Source organism: Octopus bimaculoides, chromosome 5 (assembly GCF_001194135.2).
Source record: "Octopus bimaculoides isolate UCB-OBI-ISO-001 chromosome 5, ASM119413v2, whole genome shotgun sequence".
NCBI lineage: Eukaryota > Metazoa > Mollusca > Cephalopoda > Octopoda > Octopodidae > Octopus > Octopus bimaculoides.
The window spans coordinates 118,342,896-118,354,166 of NC_068985.1; the positions used below are offsets into that span (position 1 = coordinate 118,342,896).

Sequence of the window (11,271 nt, forward strand, 5' to 3'; positions counted from 1 at the left end):
GTTCCTTTGCTTGCTCTCTACTTCCTCTACATGAACCGCTTTTTATTTACTCCCTAGTTTCCTTGACTGGTCCCTAATTTCTTGGACTGATTCCTACATATTTTGACTGATCTCTACTTCTTTTATCTGATTCTAATTTCTTTGCCTGATCCCTACTTCCTTTGCTTGCTCTCTACTTCCTCTACATAAACCGCTTTTTAGTTACTCCCTAGTTTCCTTGACTGGTCCCTAATTCCTTGGACTGATTCCTACATATTTTGACTGATCTCTACTTCTTTTTTGACTCCCTACTTCTTTTGCCTGACATCTACTTTATCTAATCTCTTCTTATTTTGTCTGATCTTAATTTCTTTTCATTGGTCCCTCTTCATCTGTTTGCTATTTCCTTTGCCTGATTCCTTGTAATTTTCTCTGGTCCTTATTTTCTTTCTTTCACCTTTACTCTTTTTTCCTTACCCCTTTTGTCTGGTCCCTACTTCTGTGTCCAAATGATGTTCACCAACACTTTCATCTGAAGAGCTTTATGTATTGTTGCTTAACTCTAATTTCATGTCATTAACCTAATAACAAACAAAGTTCAATATAGAGAGGACTCCTTTGTATCTCTGACCCATGCTCAACAGCCAGGTAAAATGTAGAATTATTTACAAAATCAGTGCTAATATTTCTTTGTATCTAGGTAGAATATACTACCTAAATACATGAAAGTACACTTGCTGGGTCTGATGGGGCAGTGGCTTTGGTGTTCATAGGTGTAGTTGATATCATTAATGTTCCACTTGAACTGCCGCAAGTTGACAACTGCAGGAAAGACATGAGCAGAGAAGAGATTTCAGGGGCTGACATTCTGAGGAGACCCAGTTTAGACTGAAATACACATGTGTACTTGGAATTTAATGATTTGTTTTTTTCATGAAATAAACAAGTTTGCTATTAAATTTTAATAATGAATGTCATGAAACAGCTTAGCATGAAATAAATTATTGTCATAGAAATCAAACAAATGGACTAATCAAAAATTAACTGTGTTTGGTTTTGCTTATGTTACATTCCTGACATATAAACTCTATTCAGTCTCTTCCAAGTCTCCCTGATTGCAGTTGTAGCTTGTAAAGTGAAACCTGTGGTTTTATTTTCTCATTCCTGAATGCAAATTACAGTTGCATATGGTGGTTGTTGTATTGGGTTTCCTGCTACACCCAATGCCACCAAATTTCATGGGTATAACAAAAGTTTTCCATTAAGATTTGTGTTTAAATTAATGAGTATGGTTAATATTTATAATGAATTTGCCATTTTCAATGAGTGTGCAGTCCACACCTAGCACACTTGGAATATATGCACCTGGGAAATTATCTTAACCAATGTAAACAATCATATGTTCTACAATATAACTAGACTTGTTAAACATTTTTTTTTAGGGAGAAGTCACAGTTCATTTCAATAAACTTCATGCTGACCCAAAACAAGGGAAATCATTGGACATAGGTAAGTAAAGTGTTTTTATTTATAACTATTCACTGGAATTGTGGAAGCTTGCTGGGTTGTAGAGAAAGTAACGATGCTTTTTTTTACTGTTTCCTATATATTGAGGTCCAAATTTTGTTTAAACAGATGACAAACCTCAAAGAAGGTTAAATGCATCTGCAGTGATGACATTCATCTTGCTCCGATATATATATATATATTGTTTTTGATACATGTCCACAAAGAGATTTTTATCTCAGACAACTTCACAGCATCATTGACTTTCAATGGTGTGTATAATTTAGTATGATACGCAGATGACAATTTTAATCTAATACTGCTTTAATTCTGTATGCAAGGTCTTATTTATATATTCTATAATAGTAATGTGGTACTTTGATTGTGTGATTAAGGTACTTGACTACTGCCCAAATGGCCATAAGTTCAAATCTTTCTTTAGCCAGTGTGATGTACATGTGATTAAAGGACATAACCTGTTTGCTTCAATTGGTGTGGCTGATAAAAACCTTGTCTTCAACTTCACAAATGGTAGGAAATGGATTTGCTTATAGAAACAAATGCTCCAACGAAGCAAATAACTGTCCTATCCTTGTAAACCTGAAAAATTGTATGTAAAACAGAGAAAAAGTATTACTGAAATATTCAGATCTTTTCTTATGTGTTCTGGTAGATTAAAAGAATTTTAATAAGCGGAAAATTGAACTGGAGATTGAGGCTTTCCAGTACACAAAAGTTTAGTGACATGTACTTTAGTACTATGATTTTTTAATAGTGACAAATACTAACTAGTACCCACCACCTCAACAGAAAATTAGTGAAATAGTTGCCTCTTCTCTCTTTGTTACAGAGAAGACAAAGATTTTGCTTCCATATAAGTCTTTCTTGGTGTCAGACAAGTTTAAAACGTTTAAACATGTCTTGATTTTATGGAATATGGCAATTTGTCTGCTCCCTTTTCTTAGTGTTCACAGCCTCCTTCCCTGTGAGAAATGCTGCTTTGATATTCCTTGTTTTCTGATAAAATAGAATATATATGAGCAGAAGATCATTTCTTGGCATTTTAGATTCATTCATATGATATAATGAATGGAGGGCAAGTTTATTGATCTATTGTTGTGATATATTGTATCATGAAGTGGGGGAGATAATAGAGTCACTATAAACTGAAGGGTTAGTATTTTGTTTTGATCACCAGTGTTGTACTGAGATGAATTTTAAAGATATTTAACCTTCAATGTCTCAGTTTATCAAGTTGTAAGCAAGACTTAGTGTTTTTTACCTGGGACTATGTCAACCAATGTATCCTTTTTTTCTAAGATAACAGCCTGTCACTTGAAGAAGGTTTGATTAACCTGCCAGCAGATTAAGTGATAACATTGAAGGTTCCTTATTGGTAATTGTGTTGTTGAATAGCTTTAGGTCATCTCTGATCCAACAGATTAATGAAAGGGAATCCAACCAGGACCATTCCATCCTCCTCCTAGACATAGTGGTTGTTTTTTTTTTAAGAGAGTAGATGTGTTATGCGGAGCATTGGCTGCAATTTCTTGCAGATTGAGCAACCATATAAAGATTTCCTTATTAACATGTGAAACTATCCCAAAGTGCAGACTGTGTCCCTAAATAAACCATATTAACTCTTTCAGGCCTAGTCAATCATGTGACAAAATACCAGATGAAATTATATTGTTCTTATAGGTTATAAGACATTGTACTTTCAGAAATATCCAACCATGTCAGCACTGTAGAATACATTTAAAACCTTTAAAGAAGAAAATGCATGTTTTAATGATTTATACTTTTGAAATATTTTGGAACAAATTGATATTTTTTTTAATGAAGTGTTCTTCTGTCATGATTTTGTGTTCATGTCATATTATGTGGTTTTCTGCTTTTGTTTTATGTCTTCTAGTATTGAAAAAGGTCAAGCATCGTTTTGTGGAAAATATGAACTCCAACACAGCAGATGCTTTAGGGTTAAGTCGAGCCATCTTATGCAATGGTAAGTTCATCTTATTTGAAGTATTTTGTGTATGTTTGAATTTTATTGATGTGCATTTAAATAGGTGCAGGTGTAGTTATATGGTTAAGAAGTTTTCTCCCCAACTACATGGTTAAGTCCTACTGTGTGGCACCTTGGAATAGTGTCTTCTACTATAGTCCAGGGCCAACCGAAGTTTTGGAGTGGATTTGGTAAACAAAAACTCTAAGAAGCTGTGTGTGTTTGTGTGTGTGTGCATTTGTATCTCGGTGTCCTGACATTCTGGGTTAGTTGAGAATGTGTATCACTGTCATACAAGCAGTGTTACTCATTTCCAGTATTCTGTGGGTTGCCTGAAAACAGGTGAGGGCTAGTGACAGTATTTTAACACTTTGAAATGGTCATTGTTTTAACCAGGTCCATTTTGGATAATAAAACTGTTATGCTGTGTAGCTCCATCATTGTTTAAATGTTAAAGAACAGTTACTTTGATGAGACTAACCATATTTTCATCGTTTTAATCATTATTATAAGGTATTTTATGCACTCCCATTGAACACCTTTCTCTATTTTAGTCAAACTGTAAACAATTCATGTCTGTACATGTAACAGTTTTGTAAAACCTACAAAACAGTGGTTCCCTAAAATATTTTGTCTCAGAGACCTTATACAATTTTCCAAATTATTATTTTGTAAAATACATTTTTATTAAATTTTATTAAAAGACTTATTTCACAGAATACCAGAATGTTTTCATGAAACCTACTTCAAAGAAACAGTGCACTAGAAAACTGGTACCTCCACCTGTATTCAATGTCATTATCTAGGTTTATAGAAATGGTGATTCAGATCATAGAGTAGCAGACTAAATGCATTGTAGTTTTGAGTTCAAATCCTGCTGAGGTTGAATTTGATTTTCATCCTTCATGGATGACAAAATCAGTACTTGATTTGGTCAGGTGAAGTCTTTTCAATCACAAAAAATTGGTCTTGTACCTAAGAAAGAAATTTATGTCCATTATCATCTTTCAATAATAGTCTTTTGCACATTTTACGATCTGTTATTATTGCATACAACATAATGAGCTAACAAAGGAGACCTTATGTAGTTGTTTGACCTGCTAGTAATAACAGCCAAATCTACTTCAATTCACACCTTAAAAAAAAGGACACATTGATTGTAGTTGTAGGTACACTGAAAAAATGGAATAGTCGAAACACCTTTGATCATAAGTCTGTTGGACTAGGGCTAGCTTGGGCTAAGCAATAACTAACATGTTTCACACATTTTTAAAACATTACAATTTGGGAGGGAAAATTTTCTCTATGAAATATAAAGAGTACTTTTGTAATATATTTATGTTATATCTAGTTGGTGGCAAATTGGCAGAATTTTGATAGCATTGCATTGATTGCCTCATGGTATTTGTTCTGACTGTCTACATTCTGAGATCAAATCCCTCTGGATCAACTTTGCTTTTCATCCTTTTGAGGTTGATAAAAAAAATACCAGTTCAGAGCAGTATTAATATTTGGTGAAACTGTAAATCAGGATGTCAAATTAAATGTTTTGTGGAATTTGTTCTGGTTCTCTGTGTTCTGAGTCAAATTTCATCTAGGTGCCTAAAAAGTGCCCTTACCAACCTATAGAGTTAATATAGTAAGTAAGGCAAATTTTTAAAATAAAGGCCAACACCAAATAGATAATACTGGATAGAGTTGAGGGAGAAGTGAATGAAATATCTAGTAACTGGAAAATACAATACAACTAATCTGAGCAACTACACCATCTAAGAATGTTGGCTTTTTTATTGTCTATGAAGTAATAGAAAGTCTGCAACAGGACTGACCTGTGGATTGCTAGAATCAATGACCAGAATGCTTTGTGGTATTTAGTTATAGTCCTTTACATTCTGAATTATAGTTATTAAGTTATAGTCCTTTACATACCTTAGTCAACTTTGCCTGTCACACTCTAGAGTTGATAAAATAAAGTACCAGTCAAGTACTGAGGTTGATCTAATTGACTAACTCCTTTTCTCCAAATATTTGGCCTTATGTCTGTATTATAAATTATCTCTGAAGTAATAGATAGTCTCCATGGAACTAACCTAAATTGACATTCTATTTAAGAATATTTATTTATTATCTACGTAAAAGCACCCACTACACTCTCTGAGTGGTTTATGTTAGGAAGGGCATCCAGCTGTAGAAACTCTGCCAAATTGGATTCGAGCCTGGTGTTGCCATCCGGTTTCACCAGTCCTCAGTCAAATCGTCCAACCCATGCTAGCATGGAAAGCAGATGTTAAACGATGATGATGATGATGATGATGAATAGATATAATAAAGGAATGCCCATCAGGAAAAGCCTTAAAGTCTGAATATGTGTAATTTGTGTCATCTTTTTACATTTTCTGATAAAATTTATTTTGTTTTGCAGATGGGCTTGTTAAGAAACTGGAAGAACTAGAAAAAACTGCTGAGATGTACTGTGGCTTGATTGAACATGCTAAAAGGCTATTGAAAGCAACATTTGAACTATCTCAGTCATATAAAAGTAAGTTTGCATCTAAAAACAAACCTCCTCATAAATTAACATACACAAATAATTTTGGTAATTAATTATATTTGTACTATTGATAGGCATGAAGCAGAGAAATAAAATAATTTGCCATTTAAGAATACAATTAAAGTATATTGATGTAGAATTATAGATCAGTAAAACTGATAAATTGGATCAACAATGAAGAGGCAGGGGAAAATAACCTTCATTTATTCTTTTCTTACTTTCTTTTTCTCTACTCCTTCACCCTGTCTCACATGCACACATACAGTCTGATGCTTGATAATATAGTGATAAGTATTCCTGCCTATCATAAAGAAGACAGAGTTGTGCCTACAACCTTCTCAGGCTTTCCAAGACCAGTGAGATTGACATTGTTGATATTCTTCATGAGTAAGTGCAAGTTGACAGTATAGGGATGGAATTCCCTTCTGGTGAGAAAGGTCTGGAGTGAGTGATTAGTGGAACAGAGACAAGGGAATCAGGTGAGCTTGAGTGAAGATGGTATGAGATCAGCCAACTGTGAAGAGTTGTAGCAAGAGAGGAAGAGTGAGGGGACAGTATAGCCATGGGCTGGAAGTTGGAGTGTGTGAATGGACATGGGTATGCTCAAAGAAGGGCGACCTGGGGCTAAATAACAATAACAACTAAACTTGTTTTGGATATTTTAAATATTTCAATTATCTTGTTTTAGCCTTTGGAGATGTCTTTGTTGGCATTGGAGTGAGGGAGCCTCAGCCCAGAGCCAGTGAGGCATTTTCAAAATTTGGTGAAGCTCACCGTGACATGGAGAAGTTTGCAATAAAAATGATACGAACAGTCAAACCTGTAAGTGGCAGTGATTTATTTTTTAAAGATTTCATCTTTTTTATTATTTTACATCAACTGTTTTAGAATTGACATGTTTCATGTATTGTTAGAATGAGTATTTTTAGCTTTCTCTAATATATCTTGACCTGTTGATCATTGACTTACAGCTGAAGAATTTGTCTTCATGAAATTAAAACAAGCTAGCTTGGCAGAGCCTATCTTATATGTAATTAATCCCAGCTAATTCATTAATTTTTGTGATACCACTCATAAGAGCAGTGAATTGGTTCTATCTTGTGACACCTCCTTACAAGTAAATGGACTATGCTATTTAGAATCAAGTGTCATGGTTATGAATATGATACAGGAACCTTGTGCATAATCCAAACTATTAACCTTATTCAATATTAAGTACTTAATTATAAAATGGAACCAATCTGGTCCACAACTAATCTGCATTCAATATGTGCTTCATTATCTTCTTTAGTTATTTTCTTGACTAGTAAAGGGTCATGCTGTAATGATTCAACTGTTGACTTTAACTTACTTGCTCAGTCTTAAAACATGGTAGTTAGATAGCGATTTATATTAAACCAACATTAAATGTTGATTAAAGAATTTTTATGTAATTATTGTGACTTGTAGTAGCTGTAGTTTTATTCATTAGCCGTTTTCTGTCGTAGCCTTTTCTTGTAACATTATAAAAATGTTTGAAAATGCTATGTACTATTGATACTTTGTTGTTCATCATATTTATATATCTTCTTGATACATATAATATCTATTAATTATTGTTTTATAGATGATTTGTGACTTACACACCTTTCTCAACAAGGCAGTACCAGATACTCGTCTTACAATCAAGAAGTATCTAGACTCTAAATTTGAATATTTGGTAAGTCTCTGGAGTTTAATCTACTCATTTATAGTTATATCTACTGAATATTTGGTAAGTCTCTGGAGTTTAATCTACTCATTTATAGTTATATCTACTGAATATTTGGTAAGTCTCTGGAGTTTAATCTACTCATTTATAGTTATATCTACTGAATATTTGGTAAGTCTCTTGTTTATTTTCTAAATTAAAGTAATTCTATGTTTGAGTACAATTAGATCTGATATGTGGATTTACATCACAGATGTTTTACACATGCTGTATGTGCATTTTTTTACAGTTATATCATGTTTTTGTTTCTGGAAAATCTCATTAAATCAATGACTAAGTTAATCAAACATAGATTAGGTGTTTATTACCCCATGCAGGTTTATGTAGTCAATAAAAGATAACTGCATTTTTTTTTTTTTTGTTTTCGGCATTCAAATTTGCAACAACTTACTGACAGAGTCTTTAAAAACCCATAAAAAACTGGTTTACCCTGAAGACCAAAATAGTCATTAAATATAAGTTACATAGCTGTGAATTTGTAAAAGAAAAGATCAATTATTTTTCTCAGTAAATTCATATGTACTTGTAATTCCCCTATGATACCAAAAGGGTTTCCCATGCCTGATCTACAGTGTTTCACTTTACATCATGAATGCCTTTCAGAAGAGTATCAGAACAGCCAAGATGCAGTACGGACAGTATAATTCAGACTGTTTAATATCAAGTCCGCAACTCAGCATTATGCATATCTGTATTGTTGATGAATAAAGGAGATTATATCACTTGTACAAGGATGAACAAAGGAGATTAGATCATGTAAGTAGGTATTTGCATGCGAATACCTACCTACAGGACTTAACAGAAATATGGCTTATAACTTCATCATCATCATCATCATCATCGTTTAACGTCCGCTTTCCATGCTAGCATGGGTTGGACGATTTGACTGAGGACTGGTGAAACCGGATGGCAACACCAGGCTCCAGTCTGATTTGGCAGAGTTTCTACAGCTGGATGCCCTTCCTAACGCCAACCACTCAGAGAGTGTAGTGGGTGCTTTTACGTGTCACCCGCACGAAAACGGCCACGCTCGAAATGGTGTCTTTTATGTGCCACCCGCACAAGCCAGTCCAGGGGCACTGGCAACGATCTCGCTCGAAAATCCTACAGGAGCCAGTCAGGCGGTACTGGCAACGGCCACGCTCAAAATGGTGCATCTCATGTGCCACCCGCACAAGAACCAGTCCAGGGGCACTGGCAACGATCTTACTTGGCTTGCCGGGTCTTCTCACGCACAGCCCATTTCCAAAGGTCTCGGTCCGTAGTCATCGCCTCGGTCAGTTATTAATGTTCTTATAGAGATTGATGATGTTTATATTCTTTAAATCATTGGAGTTGCAGCATTTGTCCCAACACTGGTAAAAACTAATGTTAATGTATGTGTCTGTGGCAGCTTCATAACCTTTTCAATCATAGAAGTGCCATTTCATGGAGGACAAATAAACTTACAAGAGTGGCCGATCCTTCTCTAATAGACACAATGCTTTGTCAGTAATAGTATATTCCTGGGATAATTGTTTAGTACCCTGTTAATGTAACCATTAGCTCCGTATCCTGAAGACATAGTCATTAACATAATACCCTATTGATGAAACAATTAGCACAGTACCCTATTGATGTAACCATTAACACAATACTCTTTTAATGTAGCCATTAGCACTCTGGTATTAGAAGTAGGTGAAGTTAAGTACCTCAACTGGAAATTAAAGCTTTATTGTAGACTTGACTTTCAGAGAGTTTATTAACACTGTATTGTACTTCCACCTTAGCAAAATGACTGGTTAACATGTATTTTTTATGTAGTCATACTGTCTTAAGCTGAAAGAAATGGATGATGAAGAATACAGTTACGCTGCTCTTCAAGAACCACTTTACCGAGTTGAAACTGGCAATTATGAATATAGGTAAGATTTCAGTTTATTTTTATCTTGCTATTTTACATTCTTCCATCTTATTTAAGACAGTGGATAGAAGAATTATTAGAACATTGTATGAAATATCTTGCAATAATTAGATGCAAACTTTCTCCTGAGATAACTACTAAAATCCAGAACATTTGGTAGCTCAAGCTGGTTGTAGGCCTGTGCACCACCGTGAATTATGGGAAGAAAACTCCAGAATTTACCAACTCACTCCACGACACTAACCTTAAGAAGTTTTGGGTAAATGTCACTATATTGTTATGGTCAACAATGATCTGCGTTGGCTGAGCCATATTTCTAAAATTGGCAAAAAGACTGAACGTATCCTAGCATTACTCAGTAACACCTTTGTCAGCTACTCACCAGCTATCTATTTAAAGCTATATATGGTTATGGTATGTCCACATTTTGAGTTTGCATCTCCAGTCTGGAACCCCTATCTTGTCCAGAATATCAGTCTACTACAAGCTGACCAGAGACGTGCAACTCGACTAATACTCTCTTTTAGTCACTCACCATATCTTGAATGTACTGCCTCTGGGCATCAACATGCTAAAGTTTCAATGTCTAGCAGCTACCTGGAAGGATCTCTCAAGATTATCCACCATCTTTCTAACAATAACTTTGGCCCCTTTTTCAATTCAATCACTCATGGACGTGTTTATAAAATAAAAAACAGTGCAGTACCCATGACTTTCAGCAACGTTGTTTCATGCTGTATTTCTTTACTTGGCTTATGTAGCTGCTTTCTGTTCCCACTTTTAACTTTTTCTGATGAATTGTAGTGCACTTGAGCACTATGTACAATAAGTTTATTATCACATTTTACCACTGACAGCAATGCAACCTTGTAGAACCTCTACTGTTGGTAATTGACTTAATCCCTTACCCCAAATTTCAGGCTTTGTGTTTCTAGTAGAAGAATTATTTTTATTATTATTATTATTATTATTATTATTATTATTATTATTATTATTATTATTATTATTATTATTATTATTATTATTTCTCCTTTAACTCAATATCATTAGATTGATCCTGAGATGTCGCCAAGATGCTAGGACACGTTTTGCTAAAATGCGCTCAGATGTTTTGGTCAAGATAGAATTATTGGATCAGAAACATGGTATGTGATTTAAAAGAAATTTTTTTTTCCAAATTTATTCTTCTACTCCTGAATTGTTTCATAAAAAATCAAATACAGTAAGATGAAATTAAATAACCTGAATGGATGATTCAGCTTTTATTTCTAGCTGATATTCTTCAGCAACAGATATTCCCCAATTTACAAGACACAATCTAACCAGTTTAGGTTGCAAACATTCAGGGATGATTATAAGTGTATGTTGTTCCTGTCAATATAGCCACTTGTTATTGTAGGTGGATCCTCTATTTGACACCTGCAAGTGTTTCACAAATGTGTGTGTATATATTTATGTGGGCATAGCTGTGTGATAAGAAGTTTGCTTCCCAACCACATGGTTCTGGGTTCAGTCCTGGCACCTTGAGTAAGTGTCTTCTACTATAGCCTCTGGCCAACCAAAGCCTTGTGAGTGGA

At 34.5% G+C, this 11,271-nt stretch overlaps 1 protein-coding gene across 3 annotated transcripts in view; it reads left to right on the forward strand.

Moving 5' to 3' along the window:
* Positions 1 to 11,271, forward strand: part of LOC106883672 (PRKCA-binding protein) — a 28,170-nt gene that overhangs the window by 15,910 nt on the left and 989 nt on the right. For all 3 annotated transcript variants that reach the window (XM_014934773.2, XM_052967956.1, XM_014934772.2), the window contains exons 3-9: positions 1,422 to 1,488; positions 3,401 to 3,490; positions 5,913 to 6,029; positions 6,730 to 6,863; positions 7,648 to 7,740; positions 9,595 to 9,695; positions 10,745 to 10,839. In XM_014934773.2, coding sequence (XP_014790259.1) covers positions 1,422 to 1,488; positions 3,401 to 3,490; positions 5,913 to 6,029; positions 6,730 to 6,863; positions 7,648 to 7,740; positions 9,595 to 9,695; positions 10,745 to 10,839 — 697 coding nt within the window. The remainder of the gene's footprint in view (positions 1 to 1,421; positions 1,489 to 3,400; positions 3,491 to 5,912; positions 6,030 to 6,729; positions 6,864 to 7,647; positions 7,741 to 9,594; positions 9,696 to 10,744; positions 10,840 to 11,271) is intronic.